The sequence below is a fragment of the Lissotriton helveticus genome, chromosome 4_1, assembly GCF_964261635.1.
Source record: "Lissotriton helveticus chromosome 4_1, aLisHel1.1, whole genome shotgun sequence".
Classification (NCBI taxonomy): Eukaryota; Metazoa; Chordata; class Amphibia; order Caudata; family Salamandridae; genus Lissotriton; species Lissotriton helveticus.
Window position 1 is genome coordinate 657297608 of NC_136063.1, and position 24968 is coordinate 657322575.

The 24968-nt window shown below is 43.6% G+C and overlaps 1 protein-coding gene across 1 annotated transcript in view; it reads right to left on the bottom strand.

Moving 5' to 3' along the window:
• RP1 (RP1 axonemal microtubule associated) overlaps positions 1 to 24968 on the bottom strand; it is a 1491030-nt gene that overhangs the window by 952247 nt on the left and 513815 nt on the right. The window contains exons 7-8 of the mRNA XM_078686181.1: positions 22935 to 23067; positions 11653 to 11804 (exon numbers count right to left, since the gene is read on the bottom strand). Coding sequence (XP_078542307.1) covers positions 11653 to 11804; positions 22935 to 23067 — 285 coding nt within the window. The remainder of the gene's footprint in view (positions 1 to 11652; positions 11805 to 22934; positions 23068 to 24968) is intronic.

Genomic DNA, 24968 nt, shown 5'->3' on the forward strand with positions numbered 1-24968 from the left:
ACTTTTAATATGCATACTAAAATACAGAACACTAATATAAATATTGATAATATTAACAACTATATTTTAACAAACGATATTACTGACTTCGATATTAAAAAAACGATATTTCTTACTTTCACTTACATAAATGTTATTTAAAAGGGCTGAACTATGACTTGGCTTAAGTAAATGATTTGTATTAGGCCTGCTTAGCTTGTCATCATTTTAGAATGTGCTGTCTTCAAATGTATCTCTTCTCTTCTTATGCTACATGTTCTCATTGTATTAGATAGCTTCGAGCTAACACATGATCACATTGATGAATAGAAAACTAGAACATTATCATAATAGGGTTTGAATTTAACTGTGATTCTCATGATCAAACCAGGATATTGCAAGACAATGTTTCTCACTTTTTAGAGTAGTTGTAGTTAAGCAGTGGAATGTTGACTAGAAAACCTGTTTTTGAATCTATGTAGGTTCACATGGGAATCATACCCAAAAGATACAAATGTTAAGTAGCAAGTAGACACTTTCAGTTAATACCTTGTCGACTCAAGCGTCTACCTTGGGAATTAATGGAAAAGCCGCAGACCATCGGAAGATCTTTCTCATTGGCTCAAGATTATGTAACGTGAAGCTCATCGATACATATGTTTTTATATTTTACATGCATACGTGTTCCTAGCTAGACAATTGCCATTCCTTTCCCAATTCGACCACAGTCCTTTGCCATTGCTATACCCTTTTTGTGACTTCTGTGAGCTACTGCAAACATTCATTTGTGCTGCCTGACATTTTGGAAGGTGCCCATCTCTCATTTCTAATGGTCATGTTTACTGCTGTGACTATATTTCTTTTAGCTTGACAGTTGGTACTGTGACTGTGTTTTAATGCTGATTTAGAGAGAGGAGGCTCGGCTGAGTTTCCAGAACCACTTTGTTTTAGTTTTATTTCTTTTTATAATAATTACAGGACCCTGAAATCTTGCTCTTTTCAAGAGGAACTCTTCATGGGTTTCTTGTAGGAGAGGATCCATATTATTTTCTTGTTGACCGTAACTATGATTTTCTTTTATATTTCTGTAACCGGATTTATCTTGACTAACTGAATGAAAAGGCAACAAACAAAGCCAAAACTCTTAGCGGGAAATAAAGGTTTTTGAACCAATTCTAAAACAGTTATCTTTGACTGAACATAATAACTGTAATGTTGATCATTATTGAAATATTTAACTTTTAATGCTACATTCTAAAACAGTGGCAAAGATCCATTTGCTTGAAGAAGAGTCAGGCGCAGCATTGGAGATCCTAATTGTAAATCAAGGCTTCGACTAGTAATTTAATACTATTTTCACGCTGTAAGTTTCTGGTAGCAGAGGATATGGTTCACGCCTTGAAAGGAGCCCCAGATTAACCTCCTAAGTCTAAATAAAATAAAATCCCAAATTTCCCAATCAAGTGTACAGAACTTGGGGATCTGACAAGGCGGTACAAGAAGGCAGTTGCAGTTTTGAAGGTATGAATATTAATAGGGTGTGGTTTTTTGTAGTTGTGTTTTGGTTCAGGCAGTGATGTTGTGAGATCGAATGAGTGAGTGAGCGGAAGAATTAAGGAGTTGTTGAGGAGAAAGAGATAGAAGAACTCATGTTCGCAGACATCGAAGATTCTGAGATATACATAGATACATACATCAAATTGAATAAAACTTCTTCGCATTATTTACGGTGTAGTGTGAGAGGTACCATCGCCTATACCTTTGACATAGAGGCATTGTTGTAATTGATTAGTGCTAGTGGGACCTAATTGTGCAGGTAAAGCTGCATTGATTTCGGTGATTTCACGCTGGTCGAGATTTCACTTGAGGTTGTGGGAAATATTCTTGACTGATTGTGAGACTAATATGTCTTTAGAAAAAAAGCAAACAAGAAGTTTTTGAAGCTTTATTGAAGTTGTGTGAATGCGTGAGAAATTGTAAAGTAGGGTGTACTGCTGCACGGAGTGAGGCCATATTTCATATTGTTTTGCGGTGAGATTGATCGGTTGGTGTGCTTTCATGCTGGGATTGGTTGGTGACGTCAAGGTGCCGAGCTGGGATTGGATTAATAGAAAGTGAGTACCGTATCTGGATTTGTTCTGATTGGATTGGGTTATTGAAGTTTGACATATTCGGAACAAAACAATAACACTGGATTGAAATCTGCCTTGTTTCTCATTGTATTGCAAAAATGTAATGTTTTAAAGAATGTAAGACTTTGGTAAGAGGAGCCTTTACTATTCCAGTAAAGAAAAGTGAAGAGGCACCTCCAGAAGGTACACCTGCACATTATATGGCAATTGAGCATGGGTTAAACACCTGCTCTGGGCTTCCTTAATGGAGCAGAATTATGGAGAAAGAAGGCACATTGAACTTTACTAGATATGGGACATTTAATTCCAGATTTCTTGAAAATCTAAAAGGAAAATTGTATGAAATCAAGCCAGCACCTAGGCCCCCCAAATATGAAGCCTTGAGAGTGTGGGAGAAGGTTGCAAGGGAGAAAGAGAAGGAAAAATACCAGTGGAGGACAAAACAAGCAGTGCGTAATTATGCAGATGTTCGATGGGACGAAGAACAGCGTAGGTGGAGAAAGGCAATTATAGCGGGGACCAGATTATAGACAGCTAATACTGTGGAAGCTGCTAAGAAAAGGAATGGAAGAGATTACCAACAGAAAGATGGAGATTAGACGGATTCAGGTGATGACATTTTAGAACAGATCCTAGCTTCAAGCCCCCACCATATACGACTCTACTGATTCAGGTGGATTAAAGCCCAGTACAAGTGCCATAGTGGCGACTGCTGCTGTAGAGACAGATTAACACAGATTGAAAGACGTCTTCAGTGCACGCCTTTATAGATGGAGAGACATTAGTCATCACTGCCCCGATTAATCTTGGTGTATGCCAACTTGGTTAGAAGAAGTAGTGGGAATTAGAAGGATGGAAAACAGAGAGGTAAAGGAAAAGCCAGAGATGGATATGGAAGAGCCTTTAAATATTACCCAATTGAAAGGTGGAATTAAAGGAAACAATATGGGGATGTTTGGAATTTGAAAATCTTGAGCAATAGCAAAGAAAATAGCTCATTTACTTGTGTAAGGAAATTACATGAAGAGCAGCATTAGTTCACGATAAACTGACAGAATTGGCTCCAAAATATTAAATTGATCCTGCAAAATATTTTTACTTCCAGAGAAGCTATAGGGTTCAATTGGATGATCCAGTCTTAGAGAACATGAGGATTTTAGAGATGCGTTTAGACATTGTAGAATTAGTCAAATGCATTTGCAAAAGGAATGAGACTGATAAGTTAGAACTTAAATGGGCAAAAAAGCATGAGAAGAAAAGGGGAGAGACAGCCACAATGATGAAGCATGAGAAGGGAAGTGAGGTAGAAACCACAGCATACCCACTTAGAGACATTACAGGAGAAATGTAGTACATACATGGACCTTGGAGTAGAGGTGATTTGGCTGCATTTACAAACACATTTTCAAAATTGAGAGACAAGCCATTGCAAGGGTATGGAGAAATGGAACAATTTATAACTAAAATGTGAAGGTTTTGTGGACAGATTTAAATACATGTGTTGACATTTTAGTACCTGATGATGTATCGGCTGCATGTAAGACTGCAGTAAAGTGGCCGAAAGAAGACTTGGACAAATGCACCACCTCCTGTAGTGATGGAGAAATATGAGGCAGTGATAACTTTTTTAAAGAGCAGAGTGCCTCTGACATGTCTGGATTGATTTAGGATTAAAAGAACGACCCAAAACCCCCAAAAAACAGTGCATACATTCTATGAATGGTTATTGCAGGTGTCTTGGCAACATAGTGGATGTGAGTATCCTGAAGAAAAGGGCATAGGTACTTTTGCATATCAATTTGTATTAGGACTGAAGCCAGAGATCGGTTTGCACATAGCGTGAAGCATGATGTGCTAGCAGAACAAATCGCTTGATGAGATCCTGTGTTATGCTAAATATTGTTGCAATGTGTTAGAAATGAAGCAGAAGCTAATTAAAGAGTAGCTCATGTTAGCACAGATGCAGTTGGCTGAGAAAGGTTTTCAAAATCCTTCTTTTGCAGGGAATCAGGGAAACATGCAAGATGTTGCCGTTCCACAAGTGGGTTTTCTGGGAAATCAAGGTGGATTTAACATGCCTCAGGATAGAGGTAGAGGTGTTCCTGTGGGTACAGGCTCTAGAACAGATATTGCTGCTATGAAAGAGATTATTACATGTCAAATCATTAGAAGCTGGAATGCAGATATAATCCTAATAATGTTGGTGGAAATGTACAGATGTCAAAGGGAATGCAAAATGTGCCTACACAACAAATGGAAATGCCTATGCAAGATCAGGTTCTAATGATGCCTGCCGCACCAGACTACTGGTATCCCCTAAGGTCTAGCGTCTTATGCGAAAATCTATTATAAGAAAACCCAGGTAGGACTCACCTGGGTGGTTGTTTTTCGGTGATGCACTATCATTACCAGGTAGGATAGACCTATCTCACTGTCCATTGGTAGGGATCCTAAAGCCAGGATGAATTCTTCAGACCTGAAAGGCTAATTATTGAGGGCAGAAACATGTTGGTGAGGAGCAGACTGGTCTGAGCCAATGTGCTCTATATACCAGCCGACCTAAGTGTTTTTAGATATACCTAGAGTACTCATTAATAAAGGTGATAGCCGAGGAACCTTAAGGTATTTTTAGATTATCTGGATTCTGTCTTGTCCAGTAGTTTTATTTAAGAACTTCCTCCTACCGCAACTTACCAGGGAGGGGAGAGGATGCCGTTGATGAAGCATGACACTATTATGTGTGTGAGGCATCCTCTTTAAATAAGGATGGCCTTCCTGTTTTAATTTGACTCATGCTTAGTATAGCAGAAGCAGACTGACCTCTCCGAAAATCTAGGCTTTGGTCTCTCCTGAATCTCTGATCCATTTTTTCAAGCACCCTACTTTCATGTAACATACCAGTTGTTAGTGGGAGGGACGTAAGGGTGCAATTCCCTCCACCTATCTACTTCATGTTAATAGTGCTTCGCCAATAGACAATATTATGCTGGATTGGTCATTTGAAGCAGTATACTATGAAATCCAAACTATAAAGTACACTAATGAGCAAAGTTAACATTGTGCGAAAACAAATTAATGCGAGGGCCTAGAAAAGATCACACCTGGATAAAAGACAGCTTGGGTCTCGACTAGGACCCATTTTGTAGAAAGTACAACGGTAAGCAGTACAATCAAACATAAGCGTGTTGCAAACCATGTGTCTCTTTACAGGGCTGCTCATTGAGACTTGCTTGATATTTCCAACTCCTTAGCTGCGAGAGTTAGAAAATTCAAGGCTTTGCATGTGAGTTGGACTGAGGTCCCACTCACTAGCTTGATTACGGCCAGTCGACACAATCTTATTTGCAACTATCTTAAGGATAGATGCAGGACTTTCTTTCTGAGTGATAGTAAGGCTGGACAAATGCACAACAAGTGGAGCAATGTTCTGCTGCTAGATCCGCAGCAAATACACTCTGTGGTGGGCCAGGACTGTTTCCATGCAGGGGTTAAGTCCTTCGATGGGAAGATGCAGAGCCTAATTAATATCAAGTCATTCTTCTTTGACTCTGAAAAGTGTGCAGACTGGTATGGCTGAGGGTACCATGCTGTATATGAGGACCACTCACCCCTGCCATTTGCTCACCAAAGTGGCATTGTCTGTAATAAACGATTGAAATGTGGCTGCTTAGTCTATTATTTGTTTAACGACGGAGTATTCCACTGAGATGCTCCAAGCCTCTTCTAATTGTAGTTTGGCTATTGACTGTTGTAGTCTTTTAAACCTTGATGATGTTGTGTTTATAGCTTTTTTTTCTTCCAAATTTATTGTATGTACTGGGATACTTGTATTATATGTCTTGATATGTATTTTTGTGCTTTTTATAATTTTAACAATGAATTGCAAACTTTTATGGTTTTCTAATATTTAAACCGAATAAAGTATTTTGAAATTGAAATTGACTGTTGTAGTGTTGATCACACAGATTTATTGGCGCAAGCCAGTTTTTCTTTCAAGCCAGCACTGGTAGGCCAAATTGCTTTCATCTGCTACCCTCATACTCCAGTAGTATTTTATTAGAGCACTTTGTCTGGCGGGCCCTGGTGATGCAAACCGAGCACCAGCTGATTTGGGCTTGCAAAATGTGTCATGGGATTAAACAATTTTTGAAGAGTCTTGATTGTAAAGTATTCAAACATGCTGCATCTTTGCCTTTTATTAATTCTGAGCCATATGCTATGGAGGGGGTGAATCTCACACCCATGACTTTCAAAAGATGGTTAGCGTAGCAATTTCTTTGTCTTTGTTGTAGGGTTTTAAAAGTGAGTGTCAGTTTGTTTGCTGTTACTTGCCTAGATAGCAAATGCCGTTTGTAATTTAAATGATGATCCAGAGGAAGTCCTAGGTATTTATAAGTTGTGACCAGTTCAAGGAAATTGCAAAGCCAATACCTTTTTTCCTTTGTGTTCCAGCAGAAAACATTTGCATTGTGTCATGTCCCACAAAGGGTTTACAGAGAGTCCATCTATTTTTAACCAGATTTTGAAAAGAAATCTAGATACATTGCAAATGACAATCGGATTGACCCTAGTGCAATACATGGATGATTTGCTTGTAGCATCAGAAACACGAGATGCTTGTACACAAGACACCATTGTTCTATTAAATCACATGGCTGAGAATGGACACTAAGGGGCATATCACAAGCCCCTATTGCGATAGGAACATTATTGTTAGTGACGTTCCTGTGGCGATAAACCTGTCACCTTAGTTACAAAGCGACCTTGTAAATAAGGCCCCCTTTCACGCTACAGTTAATGTGAAAGGGGAGGGCAATGGGTGTTGGGGTGGGCGTTCTGCCGCAACACCCATTGTTTTGACAAATTCTAAAGTCTGTGCCCAGAAAGGCCTCAATGATGATGTAGATTCTGATGAAGTCCTATACATTCAGACTTGGAAACTTTTCTGGAAGTCATGTCTCCTTCAGCAGAGCAAACCAGCAAGCTGAGGCTGGCTGGTGATTCAACATTGATGGCTGCAGCTTTGCCAGTGGTCGTGGTCTCCAATGGTGCTCCAGGAAGAAAGTTGGCAAAAGGTTTCTAAGTTCTGGATCTTTCTTTTTGGGGACAGGAAGAGGGCACTCTAATATTTGTCTGATCAGATGGGCAGTTGCAGGGAAAGGCCTCTGGAAGCTTGTAGTGGTTCGCATCTAAAACAGGAGATCATCCAACTGATCCTTGGAGTCACTTCTGGAGCCCTAGGTTCAGGACAAGAAAGTCCACTCTTCCTTCAGGTTTCAGACAGAAGTTTAGTCCTTCTTCTGATCTTCACAGGTCCAGTAGTATTCTGAGAAGAGGTCTGTGGGATCCACTTTTATGCCGAGTCCTAGTTTTGTCCACCCTATGGGGAAGAAGGCCTAGATATGAGCTTCATCTGCCAGTGGCATTGTAGGCATCATTTGAAGCTCAGGAAGGGGCTGGGTGTAGCCCCCCCCCCCATGATATTCTGTCCCTCCCCACTACCTGGGCCTTTTATCCAGTGTCTGGGAGCAATACACAGTTCACCACGGGGAGCCATCAGGGATATGGTGACTGCTGGACACTGACAGGAAAGCCTTTTGGTTTTAGGCAGGAAAATTACAACTTTCTAAATGTCTATGTTCCAAAGTAGTAATATAAAATCCTACTTGGCTAATAAAGTGGGTTTTAAATTACTATCATAATAGTCCTTGAATCATTTTTCTAACTACTCCAAAACAAAATTATCACATATTAAAGGTAATTGTGTAAACCAATGTAAAGCCACACTTGCCACAGTGTAAAACATTGTAGGGTTTTCACTGTCGGTTCATGTAAAACATTAAATATGCATGCCCATTTTTTACATACCATGCACCCTTTCTATGGGCATTTAGGGCCTACCTTCGGGGTGACATATAAGGATTGAAATAGGAGATTTTAGGCCTTTAAAAGGTTTATTTTGACAGATTGAAATAGCAGTTTAAATGTGCACACCCAGGCTGCATGGACAGGCCTGGAGACATGTTTTAGAGAGCTACTTGTGTAGGTGGCACAATGAGTTCTGCAGCCCACTGGTATAATTTATTTTACAGGCCCTAGGTACATATTGTGCAATATACTACGGACTTATAAGTAAATTAAATGTGTCAATTAAGTTTATGCCAATTTTACCATGTTTGAGGGAGGGAGAGCAGAAGCACGTTACTGCTGGTTAGCAAGAGTAAAGCACGCTATAGCCAACAAAAACCAGTTCAACAAAAGAAGGCAAAATCTAGGGGTATTCCATGCAAAAGATGGTCATTTAAAAAAAATCTCTTACTTCTACTTGCTCCAGTACAAGAGTAAGTATAGCTACAGATGACAGGGTAAGTGCTCCACTCCGGCCATTACACACAAGACCAAAACACTTCCCCCATAGGTCATACTGCAATTTCGCATTTTCCAACCATGTGCACCAGATGGAATACAATGCTGCCAATTAGGTAAATGGCTTTGGTGCTTCATCACGTTTATGAAGCACTACATACATATAACTGCAGCACAATACCATAGAAGCATTGATACAAGCATCAGAGAAATTATGTTTGATGTCACATTTGTGTATTATTACTTTATGAATGCTTCAATAAGACTTTTTGATAGTTAGAAGTGCTCCTGTACTACATGTTTAAAATGGTTACCAGTGCTAAATTGCTTGTGCTCCCTCTTTAAAACATGGTAGAAACGGCTCATACCCACTTGGCATACTTAATTTGCATGCACGTCCCAAGTAAAGTGCCACTACATCTGTCCTGGGCCTGTAAATTAAATGGTACTAGTGGGCCTACAGCACTGGTTGTGCCACCCTCTTAAGTAGCACTTTAAACATGTCTCAGACCTGCCACTGAAAAACCTATGTGTGTAATTTAAAACTGCCATTTCGAACTGGCAAGTAAACCTTTTTGGAGGCCCAAACCTTCCTTTTTGATACATATGAGTCACCTCTAAGGTATGCCCTAGACAGATCCAGGTGCAGCGTGCAGTGTATTTAAATAGTTGGACATGTGCTTCTGAGCTTTACGTGTCCTGGAAGTGAAAAACTCAGAAATTCAATTTTCACTACAGCAAGACTAATATTGGAATTGCCTTATTATATTTTATAAGTGAAATTTCCAAATGGGACTAGGTAACTAGTTCAGGCTTGTTGTCCCTAGAATCCTAATTTAAAATCCTACCTTATGGTGAAGTCAGATTTTAAATTACAATTCTGAAAGTTGACATGTTCTTGCCAAAGCCATGTGGTGCCTGCAACCTGTCTCTGGGTCACATGACTGTGTGTGTGAATGTTGGACTTTGTGTATTCCTCCTAGACAGCCACACACAATGGGGAGCTTTGGTGTGACTGGATGGGCCATTACTGGCAGGATGGGAATGAGGAGCTGGACCCAGCCCCACTTACTCTAGAATAGACTGTGACCTGTCTTCACACTAAGGGTTGCATACCCCGGCAGTTAGTCTCGAGCCAGGGCCAGGAAGGCAGGGAATCTGTACACTTCAAAGGCATCCCTCTAGAAGCTTTTCTTCACTTCAAAGGCACAATTGTGTATAAAAGAAGGACCTCAGAAACGAACTCGTCAGTGCACTTCTGGACCTGTGGATACTCTGCCAGGAAGAATGACTGGGGTGCTGTTACAAAGACTGCCACTTTGCTGCAGTGCGGCTCTAAAGGAACTGCTGTCCCGAAGTGCTGAACTGCTGTTCTTTGCCTGAGGAAGAAGACGTGGACCTGCAACCTCATCTTGAACCCAGAACCCCAGAGTGACTTCTTTGTGACAGCGAATGGGCATGTTCGCACCAAAACTGTGTCACTTGTACTGGAATTCAGCACGAGATGCTCTTCACACAGCAAGCATCAATCCCTCGTGGAGGTCCACAACCGTGAAGCTCGAGCCCACCCATTCACAACGCAAAGCCTGTTCTTCCCGCCACGCCAACCACCACCCGCAGCGCTCTCCTTGCGAACCTTTCCAATGTGAACAGGATTCACGGCACAAAACTTGAGAAGCTAAAACTCCAGCAGGACTAATTTTGGGCTGTATCTGACCCACGCCCTGTTGCTGTCAGCCTGAACTTTTGACTTTGACCCAGTCCAGCGTGACCAGAAAGCCACAATTGACGCTATTTTACAGTTTATTCTTTAAAGTTCTTCGGATTGGAGTTTTGTTGTTTTGCTTTTGCTTCATTTATTAAACTAAACTCAATTTTTCTAATCTGGGGTGGAATCTTTTCATGTGGTGTTTTTCACTGTTTGAGCTGTTGAACAAATACTTTACACATTGGCTCTATGTTAAGACTAACTGCTCTGTGCCAAGCTACCAGGGGATTGGCTTAATTTGTGATTTGCTTGTGCCTTACGCTAACTAGGGCTGTGGTTGCTGCTTGACCAGATGTCACACCCCAGCCAACCAATAACTCAGTTTCTAACATATAGGTTGTTTTCTGGCTTTAATATTTTATCTATTTAGTTTCCCCAAAATAGGAAAGCTTGTAGCTGACTGGGAAAACCAAAATGACAGCATTTTGATCAGCCAAATGCCATGCAAATTCCCCAGACTGTACCCCTGAGCTGTATGTGGCTGACAGTAAACCTAACCATACATTAAAGGAATATTAAAAGTCACAGAGGAGTTCCAGGACATTAAGGTGAAAAGATCATTGAAGACCGAGTTCTCTCTTAAAAATATCTGTTTTTTATGCATCCTTACACCAATCAGTGGCGGCTGATGCCACTTAGAAGTGCTGGGTTGCGCGGGGGTGAGTAATAATTAATACAGACTTACCTGATGCTGACGGCCACCTCAGTGCTCCCCTGCTCCCGGGAGTCCATGGAGCACACGGCACAGGCTCCCAGACTCCCTACCCAATCCAAACGATGCTCTCATGCTATTATTAAGCATGAGAGAAGCGTTGGGATTGTCTTGCACAGGCTGGTTTGACGCTTGCTCATGGACATGGAGTCTGGGCCTTTTCTCCACCTGGCTGTGCAACACAGCTAGGTTGGAAAAATAGAAGTGCAGTCTCTGCCTCTGTCTATAGAAGATGGCTCGGCTTGGCCCCGCCCCACCCTAGACCCTCATCAGCTCAGTCAGTGAAAAATAAAATGATAATAATTTTTTTTTTATCATTTGATTTTTCATCTGCTGGCTCTGAGCAGTAGGAAATGAAAAAACAACAGTTGATGGACAGAATGCAGAACAATGTCTAACATTCACCCCAGTACAGAGATCTGGGCCTAAATCCATAGTTTTCTTGCACTCCACACCACCCCAGTTCAGACATGGCCATATGCAAATCAGCCTTGACCCTGTGCCTCATGGGAACAGTCCAGCCCGAACTGCCAAGCCATGTCTTCCCTGAGCAGTGAGGCGTCGCTCCTCCGCCATTACGAAGGAGCCGCCACAATCAATAAATGCCAACACAATTAGGAGGAGTTTTAATCAGGCATTTAAATTCGTTTTATTCTGTTTATAAGTGGCAACCGAAACGACCACATGTCACTTACTTGTCCTTTCGAGAATGTTTTTGGTTTCCTTGACTTCAGTAACTGTCTGGATCCGGTGTCTCCCCTCTCTCCGTAGATAGAGATGTACACATTTGCGCCAGTTCCTGCATTCCACAGATCCCCGGTTACTACCTGCACATCGTATATCGTAACTAGGTTAGAAAGAAAACACGGCATTAGTCTGATGACTGTGAGATTACTCTGACAAAGGCAGACGAAGAACAGCATTTTTGTTTGTGGTTGGAGGCCCGTGTCAGAGGTATCAGCAACATAAACACAGGGCTGGCTTTAATGCAGTGCGACTGGTGCAGCCGCACTGGGCGCTGACCTGTGGAGGGGGGTCTGTGACCTCAGGGGGGAGCTGTGGTGAGCAATATCTTATGATAGGAGAGATGAGGTGCACTTTTGCAGGTGGTAATCAGAGAATCCGAGGAGGCGGTCAAGTGAAGTGAGGGTGCCAAAAGTGATTGTCGCACGGGCGCCATCAGTGCTAAAGCTGGCCCTGAGTGGAGAGAAGCCCCTTTGACTGCTAAGTCTGACCTAGAATTGTAAAGACTCTTCATTAATGCTGTGTGGTCAATAGCAAACTGTCCCTCAGTCTGAAAAGCAGTCACTATCACGTTTTCCCTCAAAACGATAACTTCACTTTTAAGGCGCCTAAAATGATTCAGCCCTACATGTTGACCACAATTTTCCCTCAAACAGTAGCTTGTAATTTGTAAAATCATGTATGTTTGTTGTGATGTATTTGTTTTGTTTACCTGTCAGCCTGCCCAGCTTGTGACGGTGACGTCGGCTGGAGACAGATCTTGAAAGTGATAGAAAGTGATACAGCTTCTTTGGAGTCGCACGTTTTTTTTACTTGAGAGGTTTGCCTGGCCACAACATGGCGTCTTCCTTTTAAATGCCTTAGAAGCAGCGGTAGAAGTGGGCGGGGACGGAAGGGCACGGCGTGCCCCTACTTCTAAAAATAGTTTCAGCCCGTTCCCCTACTTCTTTCTTTGAAAAAAGCATCCCGGGACGGAGAGAATAGTCCTACTAAAAACGATAACTTTTCTTTCAGCTCCCAGGGGCTGCTCGCACTTCTCTGTTGAACTCCAGAGGCTGCAGCAGCCCCTCCCTGAGCTCTCACAGACTGTGGGCAGGCCCATTGTCATTTCGATTGAGGCTGATTATCCCCTTTGGAATGACAATGCGCCTGCCCACTGCCTGCCTTTAGCATATGCCAGTGAGATCTGCATGAGGTGTGATAAAGAGAACGGGGTTTTCCTTTAAACTGCCAGACCCCTTTAACTGGAGGACAACGTGATCTTAAGCCCTCCTCTGCGATCCTGTGGCCTTTAAGGTGTGAGGCTCTGCTCAGGGCAGAAGCCAGAAAATCAAAATGCCCCGAACTTTGAACTACACTTATAATGGCAAGCAGCACGTGATGAGAGTGTGCTTTGCACTCCCTAAAAGAGCGGCCTTCAATGCTCCATCCAACCAAGAGAGTAGTCAGAAAATTAGAATGCCCCCCATTTTGCAGTAAACCTCTGATGCACACCAAGCAAAATTAGTAAATGTGCCCATCCTCCACTCGAAGAAGTGACGGGGACAGGAGAAGTGACGGGACAGGAGAAGGAGAAGTGAAGTGAAGGGACAGGAGAAGGAGAAGTGAAGTGAAGTGACAGGAGAAGGAGAAGTGAAGTGAAGGGACAGGAGAAGGGGAAATGAAGTGTAGGGACAGGAGAAGGAGAAGTGACGGGGGCAGGAGCAGTGAACGGGGCAGAAGTGAAGGGACAGGAGAAGTGAAGGAACAGGAGAAGTGAAGGGACAGGAGAAATGAAGGGACAGTAAAAGTGAAGGACAGTAAAAGTGAAGGGACAGTAAAAGTGAAGGGACAGTAAAAGTGACGGGGCAGGAGACGGAAAAGTGACCGGACAGGAGAAGGAGAAGTGACAGGACAGGAGAAGGAGAAGTGACGGGACAGGAGAAGTGACGGGGACAGGAGAAGTGAAGGGACAGGAGAAGTGAAGGGACAGGAGAAGTGAAGGGACAGGAGAAGAGAAGGGACAGGAGAAGGAGAAGTGACGGGACAGGAGAAGGAGAAGTGACAGAACAGGAGAAGGAGAAGTGACGTGACAGGAGAAGGAGAAGTGACGGGACAGGAGAAGGAGAAGTGCTGGGACAGGAGAAGGAGAAGTGAAGGGACCAGGAGAAGGAGAAGTGACGGGAGAGGAGAAGTGACGGGACAGGAGAAGTGATGGGACAGGAGAAGTGATGGGACAGAAGAAGTGACGGGACAGGAGAAGTGGCGGGACAGGAGAAGGAGAAGTGACGGTAAAGGAGAAGTGACGGTAAAGGAGAAGTGACGGGACAGGAGAAGTGACGGGACAGGAGAAGGAGAAGTGATGGGGCAGGAGAAGTGACGGGGCAGGAGAAGTGACAGGGCAGGGAAGTGACGGGGCAGGAGAAGTGACGGGGCAGGAGAAGTGACAGGACAGGAGAAGTGAAGGGACAGCAGAAGTGAAGGGACAGCAGAAGTGAAGGGACAGGAGAAGGAGAAGTGAAGGGGACAGGAGAAGTGACGGAGACAGGAGAAGTGACGGGAAAGGAGAAGTGAAGGGACAGGAGAAGTGACGGGGCAGGAGAAGTGACCGGGGCAGGAGAAGTGACGGGGGCAGGAGAAGTGACGGCAGCAGGAGAAGTGACGGGGGCAGGAGAAGTGACGGGGGCAGGAGAAGTGACGGGGCAGGAGAAGTGATGGGGGAGGAGAAGTGACGGGGCAGGAGAAGTGACGGGGGCAGGAGAAGGGAGGGGGCAGGACTGTTCTCATTGGGTGCAGAATCTAGACTGATTTGCATATGGCTGGGTCCAAACTGGAATGTCATGGTGAGCAAAGAAACAATGGATTTAGGCCCAGATCTCTGTACTGGGGTGAATGTATGATATTGTTCTGCATTCAGTTGTTCTTTTTGCTATATTATGATTGAGCAGCTAGCTGGCGACATGAATATGAAGGAGCCTTTATGGGTTTCCGTGAGTCTAGATTCTCCTGTAGAGTTCCTTTCTCTTCTGAGCCCTGCTTAACACATGTGTACAGGAGGAGCCCTGTATTCATGACCTCAATGTTTGAGACAAAAAATAATCATGGATTTCTGAACATTGAGTAAAAGCATTAAGGTAACATGTTGTTCCTGGTTATATTTCACACGCTTTACATAAACCTGTATTCCCTATGAGTGTTTGCTTTTTCCTGAATTAAACCTCAAACATGTTTATCCATTGTTTTAATTAAATAACGTTATAAGCTGTAACTGGTCAGTGAAATGCTAAACGTACAAAAAATTGGTATGTTTTGCTATTTCTAGCCACGCCCCTGACTCCGCCCACTGATTCTATCTTCGGTTATTCCCGCCCCCTGATTCTCCACCCACAGTTCCCCTACTTTTTTTTCCCCACTTCGACCACTGCTTAGAAGCACGTGGTCTCCTTCCCGCGCTGACAAGCCCTTGTAAAACCAGCATTGCAGTCAATAGATCTGGCTGTCTCCAAATGGAAATACTAGTTCATTGATGAACTATTTTGCATGTAGGGTCGTGCAGATGGATGAGTGAGAGCGTGCAAGAATGAGGCAACAGATGGATATATAGGCGGATTACAGATTGAATAGATGAATCAACAGATGGATGACTGGGGCATAGGTGCACAGAGGAATAAACAATTCCATGAATTTATGCATGGATGAGGGAGATCCACAAAAAGGATAATAGAACATTCCAGGTTTATAGAGAGGTATCATATTTAACTGACTTATTAGTGCTTGAAATAAAATCTGTGAGGTCAAGGATATAGTTAAGGCTTAGTGCATTATATTGGCTAATCTGCAATAGATTTTGTTGGGAGGATGAAGATGGGAGCTAAATTCCGAAGGAAGTTTGAGTCCAGAAGATGGAACTCGTGGAAGCAAATGTCAAAGATAGAACTACTCTTCCCCCAAAGCCTGGGTGCTGCTTGGCTGTTTGCAGGTTGAAACTCATAATCAGTGTTTACCAATGACCCGAAGGAGGCTGTTAGGGTCACTGCAGCTCTCTTGCAGACATCGGAATTCCCTATGCCCAGTGGAGATTTGAACCCTGCAAATGTCTCCACCCCATGAAATGAAGTGGGAGTTATCTCCGAACAGCAGATTCTCTTTCTTTTCCATCCAGAAAGAAAGTGTGAGTCTCTCCAGACAAGAAACGTGAGCCTTAGACGAGGGCATCTGATGAACATTTTAATTTATCACAACCTTGATGTCACCATGGAAGTGTTCACCAATGGCATGGCTCAAGAATGGCATGGGCATCAAGTTCAGGACACACACACAGGGTTGAAGCTCCAGTTACCTGCAACTGGGACAGAGAAAGGAGGACTGGAAACTAGCTTGTCAGAAAGAGAAAAGGACATTTTATGAAACTCCAAGCAGAAGCATATCACGGAAAGGCAGAAAAGGCAAATAGAAAGATTTCAATCATCCCCACCTGGTGTGTATGCCATTCCTTGCATTGAAGAATGGAACAACTGAAGAGGCAGTGCACTGTTCTCTGCTTTCATTCAGGGTCGGATTGGGAAGGCGGGCATTGGTCGATGGGCCAGTGCCTTGGGGTCACCTGGGGGCCGTTTTTTAGGCCTCTGTATGCGGGTCAAAGAAACTTCCCCACTCCCCATTCCAGGCCACTTTAACGTGGCGCCTGCATCACAGAGCACTCCCCTGACATGCTGTTAACTGAGGCTGCACTGTCGTGCGTTTTCAGCCAGGAGGCCACTTCTCTTATCCCCTCCCCAGCCCATTACAACCTCAGAGAATTTAGGCAAGGGAGGTGTCAAAATGAAGCAGTGTTATCCCCCATAGGGCCATCACTTTTAAGACCGTGGGGGGAGGGTGCAAGGAAGGTGTGTTGTATGCAGGGGCCCCAAAGGGGAGAAGGTGATATTTGGCCTTTCTCACCTACTCCGCCCCCACACACACACAAGCAACAGCAATGTGCTTTTTGACACCTCCCTTGCCAGCTAAATGCCTTGAGGCTATAATGGGCTGGGGAATTGGAAATAAGAAGTGGCCCCCTTAGTAACCAGGTGCTGTCACCTCAACCCTTTCAGGTCATGTATAATTGAATGGAAGCGTTATATTGACGAAATTTTCCTTATATGGAAAGGAGAAACTGGTACGTTGGAGGCTTTCCGCCATTGGTTAAATAACAACTGCGGTGGCTTAAGCTTTACTCTCACTCATGACAAAGACTCTCTCCCATTCTTAGACTTACGCATCAAACACTCTGAAGGGTCACTTATAACATGTCTCTTTCGCAAACCCACGGAGCGTAACACCCTATTAAGTTATCATAGCAACTATCCACGGGCACTCAGAGACAGTCTCCCGTATTCCCAGTTCTTAAGGATAAGAAGAAACTGTACACTCAAAACAAATTACTTTTCAGAATCCAAGACACTACTAAACTCATTTTCAGGGGTTACCCCAGACGCTTAGAAGGAAACGCCATGAAGCGCGCATGGTATTGCCCACGGGACACCCTCCTAGAACCTAAAGTCAAGACTAGCACAGAACGCCTTGTAAGTGTCACAACTTTTACATCTGTATCCAATACCATCCGCAAAACCATAAAGAAAAACTGGCCCATCCTAAACGCAGGGTCACTGAATCTAGATATGCCACTTTTTGCTTTCAGAAAAAGCAAGAATATCAAGGACCAAATGGTCCGAGCTGCCCTCCCAACTACAAACAGCACCAACCAGACACTGAAAGATCTATGGTCACTACCGCCACTGGTAGGCCACGCTAGATGCGGTAACTGCGTGGTGTGCGAGTTTACTGTTGACTGCAAAGAATTTATGTTTAATGACATCAGAAATGAACTGAGAACGTTTACGAATTGTAACTCTTGTAACGTGGTTTATGCAATTTTTTGTCCATGTGATAACATTTATGTGGGACAGACTACCCAAAAGATTCGCCTTCGTATCTCACAACACAGAAGTCGGATAAGGTGTAAAACTACAAGTGCCCCTCTCGTTGAACATTTCTTGCAAATGGGACATTCAGAGAATGATATTCGGTGGAAAATAATCACTGCAATAAAAACACCCACCAGAGGTGGTGACATTGCCAAAATCCTCAACAAAGAGGAGTTGAAATGGATTTTGAGAACAAACAGCCTAAACACAGGATTGAACCTCCTTGAGGATCGGAACTCCTTGATATAATCTTTGGACTTTCCTCATATGCAGTTCTCTATATTAGATCTTTTCGTGTCTCCAGTATTGCTAGTAATTACCACAATTACTGTTCTATGTGGTTATTAATTCCTAAACATCATGTAAATGCAATTTTTATCTTAAATTGTCTCCTGCTACCGACCACTGTAAGCAAGTACCATCCATGTCACTTCCTTTTTGACTTTCTATACCCTCTTCAAGATGGCCGCCATTGAATCACCCTCACTGTCACTGACACTTGCATGAGCCAATCACCGCCCTCACGCCTTGAAGCGGGAGTCTCCTTAAACTTACTGAGCCCGCTCCGTGATCATCCCCTCTGCGATCAGGCACGACGGACATTGCACCGACCATCAATCTCACACACCGGTAAGTGTTGCCCGTGCTCCCCGTGACTGCACAGATTACCGATTAGATTTCCCTTGGCTAACTTCCGCCACACACACCTTTCTCCTTCACAGGCTAACTAGCTTGGGACGAAAACCTTGGTTCACGGAACGAACCACTCATACTGCCGATTCTGGTAAGCCCGCTACCCTTGCGAATCACACCCATTCTTTTCTTTCACTGTGACAGTATTTCTCACTCAGCTCCTTCATCCCTCCAGGCAAATCATAACCCCCAGTCACCCCGACTGTTACGGACCTCACCTCCGAAATAAGCTGTATCTGGTAAGCGTGCTCTTAATCCATAGTACGTCAATCCATCACACCCCCACCCGTCACGGACAACTGCGCCGTAAACAGGACACCCCTCACCGCTCTGTGCCACCACCGGTTGCCATAATCAGTGCGTCACCGTGTCCTAGTCACGATCTACACTATCAACAAGCAATGTGTACATCCGTATACATCGCGCCGTAACCGAGGAGTCACCCGCACTACGTTTCCATCTTTTCCGCTTACAAGTCACAATTTACTTTTAAATGAGTATTGACTGTGTTCTAAATGCGTGATTCTGTCTATTAGTGAAATGCCAATGCAAGTTAAATAATATGAGAAATCCGCCATGTTTGTGTTAAACTTTAAATCCAGCCCCATTACGTTCCATATGCTGCTTGCATTCAAAGGAGTAATTCGACCTTCACCGTGGCAATTATAGCTCCCTAACTGACTGCCCCATGATGTATCAAGCGTTTTACTTTATTTTGTTTTATGGGTTTTTCCCCCTTTCTCCACAGGGCGCCTCAATATAGGGCCCCCTATAATCCTTGTTTTTCTCTCCTCCCCTCCTAGGCTACTAAGGCTACCTTTAGGCATAATATATGTCCTGATGATGATTCGCATGATTCAGAAAGCGAATCAAAACGCCGTCGACACCCTTCAAACACCTTATACTGAGCAAGCATATGTATCAGAAGTGTAAAGGTGTTATGGTTCATTGTTGTGCTGCACTTTGCCACTATTCAATTGGAAGTGCCGCCAACCTCCTGCTTTTGCCTAAAAAAGCCCCCTTGTTCTTGTCTCCCTTTGTATGTATGTCATTGTGTGACTTGTGGGACACTGTCTTGTGCCCCGCTTTGTACATTTGTTAAAGCATTGGTGTTATTGAATTTAAAGTAAATATCAGACCTTGCCCGGCTGGGCAGGTCAAGAAACCAAATATAGCTACGATTGTGTTTATATTTTATTTTGTTTTTTGAATTCACTTTACCTATGGACCACTGTTGTTTTTAAAGTACGAATCCCAAGGTCCTTGGTTGACATAATTGGGTTCCCTTGTTGTTTATACACATATCAATGTAAGAGGCCATTTTATGTCCAGGCTCACATCTGTCAAACAAAATATTGCAATATAGATATTTAAGGCTCGAAAGGGAAACAAGATGGACCTTGGAGGTGGGGGTCTTGACAGCTTTTGCTGCTTGTGGACAGCCCCCAGAAGCTCAGTTCCTGACACAATGTGACATGGCCAGTGTGGGTGAGTGGGAAGCTAGGGTATGCATGATGCAGCAGAATTGCACCCACTTCCCTGATAGCTGCGTCGCTGACTCTAAAGTTGAGGCTGCTGGAATAGAGGCTCATAGTCCGAAGATCGATACTGAAGAAAGTTATGCACATACTTTTTGTAAAGTGCATCCCAGACACTCTACAAAATAAAGATGGATGGGCTTCCACCCTCTCAACGCTAAGCATCTGGGCTTATTTTCAACTGTGTGGCCAGTACCCAGCTTTGCCGTGAGCATCACAAAAACTATTACATGCTGTCACCGACCATGGATTCTGCATGGGGGGGGGTCACATGGGGCTAACCCCTTTAAACAACAGGGTGGTAGAGCAACAGCAGATCTTACCTCTCATGGCACACCAATGGTGTGATCCTGGGAACACTGATTTGCAGCTTGATGGGACGGCTGGGATGATATTGACATGGCTTTGTAGTCACATAATATGGGCCCTTGAAGCTGAAAGACTCAAGGGTACGTTTTGAGCCTGAATTTTTTTTTTATTGCAGGCATAGTTGACTCACTTAGAGGGTGGACTGGAGAGGGACTTTCTCACTCACCGTGTCACCTTCTATGGCATTACTTAAATCTCTAATGCAGCTTGTTAGACCTGGCATCTTTGGTGTGCTTTCCCCTGTCTTTTTGCCTCTACCTCCTGTATTTTTGACACTGTGCTGGATTTCGTTGTTGCTGGTTTAGAGGCTTTGGGCACTTTGCCTCTGCTGATCAGTGTCAAAGTGCAAGTGCTCCCTGTGTAAATTGTTATTGTCACTGGTTATCCATGATTGGCATATTTGTATCACCAATAAGTCCCTAGTAAAGTGCACTGAGTGTGCCAGGGCTGGTGATATAAATGGTACTAGTGGGCCTGCAGCACTGATTGTGCCACCCACAGGAGTAGCCCTAAAATGGTGTCTCAGGCCTGCCACCGCAGTGCCTGTGTGCAGTCTGTGAACTGCCATGTCCTCCTGGTCAGTGTCCTCACTGACCAGGCCTAACCCTTCCCTTTCTGTACACATTGGTCACCCCTATGGAAGGCCCAAGATACCCCCTTGGGCAGGGTGCAGTGTATGTGAAAGGTAGAGCATGTACTAGTGCAGGTGACCTGCTCTGGTAGTGAAAGGCATCCATTTTCGTTTTTCACTATTGTAAGGCTACCTTGCCCATAGGCTATCATGGGGAATGCTGGCTACAGTGGCTACCAGCATATCTATGTTACTGTAAGTGTTGGTACAAATACTTTGCACATTGCCTTTGATAAGCCTTGACTGCTCGTGCCAAGCTATCAAGAGGTGAGCAGGGGTTATCTAAGAGTGTTTCCTCCTTACCCTGACTAGAAGCCAGGGTCCCTATTTGGACAGTGGTACCTACCTCTGCCAACTAGAGACCCCCAGTTCTAACACAGCTTATGTGATACCTGTTATTTACTAGATCATTAAGATAATTCATCCATGGGTGATACGGCATCTCTAGCGTGCAGTCTAACAGCAGGGAACTGTCTTTATTTAACCCTTAGTAAAGTTTGTTCTTTCAGAATGCCTTGATGAGTCAGCATTATTTGGATAATGAATCCCATGGTACACATTTATAGATGGACTGTATTCAACTATTATTATCTGATTGACTCTTAACTTTAATTTAGGGGTTTATGCTTTTTTTTCATTTTTTGCTGTTTTCTTTTGCACAGGCATGGCCCACGAGGGAGGACCTTCACATCGTGGTCATTACAACGCTGTTGTTACAACGACCGAGTAGTTACCACGCAAAGCCATTACTATGCAAGTCATTACATCCACTTGCAGTAGATGGTGCGCTAACATTGGGAATAGTATAGTTTACTATTCCAATTCCTTCCCTACTGTTATGTAGGCTGGAGTTGGAATAGTAAATTATACATTTCTAATGTCAGCGCGCCATCTACTGCAAGTCAATGCAATGACTTGCGTAGTATTGGCTTTGTGTGGTAACAACGCGGTCGTTGTAACGACTGTGTTGTAATGCCACGCGATGTAATGACTCACGTTGTAACAAGGCATATTTGGCCCAAGGGCATTAGAGCACTTTCCAAGAGAACCAGATCTTGCACATTATTTTTAGACACAGGGAGATTAAGTGATTTGCCCAGAATCACAGGATGGGGAGCCAAGGTTGGGATTCGAACCTGTTTCCAGGTGTTAAAGTCAGCAGCTCTCCCCCTCAGGCCACATCTCTTCCCTTGCTACTAGTTTTGGTCGCCTCTTTTATCAGAGGGCCTCTGTAGGAAGACTTGGATGCTTTCCACGGTTGTTTAAAAGGATACATCTGGATGGACGGTTATTTATTCTGGAATCCTCTGTGATTGCTTAGCATGAAGCAATATGTGTGTGTGATGTAAGTGTGAGAGAACTTGCCATCTATGAAGCTCTTTAATCCCATATGGTCTAGAGTCTTGGGCCCTTGGCCCACATGCTGCTAAAAAACCTGGCACAATCAAGGAGTTGGTGTGTAGAACTGGGCCAGGGCATGTGAGCCGGCCATTTTATTTGCAAGGGCACCTGACTGGTGACGTCTCTGATGGATGGGTGTGGGGTGGGTGCTAAGGCAGCCTCAAGGGAGGATCTGCTTCACTAGTGTCCTGTCGGACACTACGGTCATCAGGACTCGGGCTCTCAATAGGAATCATTAGGAAGTAACTGTTTCTGAAAAGCAGATTCGTAAGTTATTGCTGTTTAATAAGGTACACGCATACATACTATTTTTCTTTCATTCGGGTAAGTATGCTATTGATAGATAAGACTATTTTTGCATTTTACGGGTGTAAAAAAACAGCTACAATGCAAAAAAAACACAGGTTTGGCACCAATGTGGAGCTCGAAAGTGATTTTTTTGGTAAATCTTATGTTTTTCCAAAATAGCTATCACAAACATGTGTCAACTTCCCTTCCTGCTGTACCTAATCTTCCTAAACCAGTGCGTGCCTGGCCTTCGAGTGATAGGGCGACAGAGACAAGGAGCAGAGCCCGCCAAATGATAAGCAGCAAACTCACTTGCACGTGCCAGCGCGGGCCGCTGAGTGGAAGGGCCCGAGCACAGTTTCTCTTACCGGGGAGGATGGGACGGCCTTGGCGCAAAACTGGCAGCTCCCGGCAAATTTCTCCATCTTCTTGGTCCTGGGCCAGCCAACGGTGCACGGGGATGTAAAACTGTTCTTTAGTATAAAGGTTATGCAACTGCACCTGCGAATTCCAAAAAAGAATAAAATGCATTTACATTACATCCTATGCACAAAGTACAGATTCTGCACGAAACACTCAAAATAGACTTTCCCAGGACGAGCTATACACATAAAGTGCATTCAATACCAAATTAGACCCGAATCTCAAATGTATTTGCACAAGCAAGTAAGTCATACATGCGCAATAGCTTTATTGATCCAAGCAAAACAAGGCCTGAAAATCCCATGATGCTCCAGTGTGTGTCACTCCATAGGAGATCTCTTCACGTTGTCACCCGGACAAGAGTGCACATCCACCTAAAGAATAGTGTGCTTCGGGGCCAGATGTAGCGGGCCCAATGCTGTGATTGTTCTTTTTTGGCTTTTTTGTTTTGCAAACATGCACCTGCCATAGTTAGACAGTGGCATTTTGACTTTTTTTTTAACTTGTAATATTTTTATTTCTATTGCATATGATTGAAAAGAAAATTAACACACATATCATGTGCTTGTTGCACTAGACCAGACTTATTGCCTTTATCAAAGCTTATTTTGTAATATATCTGTCCTCATGCTTAACCTTAAATACCTGTAATCAATGTTCCCTATATTTTTTTTCCTCTTTGTGTGGTAGTGGAAGGTCTATGTGCGCAGCAGCCAAGTACCAGACCGTGCATGTGGGTGCTGCGCCAAATATCACTCCAAACTTTTGCTTAAAAAAGTGAAGAGACAGTGCATTTCCTCATATACAGATCCACGTGAACGGTGTTAAGGCAGGTTTGAAACTGTCCCACATAGCAATTTGAAACCTTGGCAGCTATGTTGCTGCAATTCTTTCTTAATAGAGCTGGGCTGCGGGGTGATTGTGTGAATTAGTTCAAGTCTTCATGTTGATTTCTGCTCATGATGAGCGCTGCGATTAACATGAAAACTTTAACAAATGCAGGAAAAATAAAGTTATTATTATCATTTTACTTTTTGCAGTTTCAAGGCTAAGTTAGGGTAGGGCCGCATCAGGCTTTCGACTAACGCATTTTAAAGCTAGGGTCCGCATTACCGCATTAGTCACGTATTCTAGCCCCCTCTGACAATACTGCAATTGAGGCACACTACCAATGAAGCAGCACGAGCACGCTAAAATTGTCTAACATATATGAGCATGCCTTCAAATTTAAAATGCTATGCGTCAGAGATAGAATATTCATGAAGAGCACTGAGCAGGCAGGCCAGAATTTAACAGATCAATTAGGAGTGGCCCAATCAGCTTTCCTGTGAGTTTACTCTGGGGGTACCAGCCATCACGTGGGTGATCCATGGAGCGTGACTTGCCTGCTGTTTTCCCACAATCACACCACCCTTTTGGTGACGAGAAGCACACACATGCTTCGAAGATTGGACACATGAGCGGGTTTTTCCTTCCCGCAGCCCCCAGCAGAGAAGTCACATTACCTGAGCCTCTTGCGCAGGATGTTATAGTTTTACAGCCTGCTGAGCCCATTCCCTCCTAAGCCCCCGCATCAGCCCGGAGAGATTGTTGACAAAACAGTCAACTTCTCAGCCCCTGCTGTGCCCTCTGAACATGTGTACTTCCGGGAACCGGAGGTACAGTATTGGTCTTGTCACATGATCCCGGGACTTGATTGTCGTCAGAGCGGCACACAAGTGTTTAAGTGCGACCGGCAGACATAGCATAGCAAAACAATGCATAGCATTATAAAACAGAACAAAACATAGCATAGCATAACAAAACATAGCATAACAAAACATAACATAGCATAACAAAACATAGCATACCAAAACATAGCATACCAAAACACAGCATAGCATAACAGTTCAAAGCATAGGATAGCAAAACATAGCATAACAAAACAAAACATAGGATAGCAAAACAAAACATAGCATAGCATACAGCATCACTTTGCA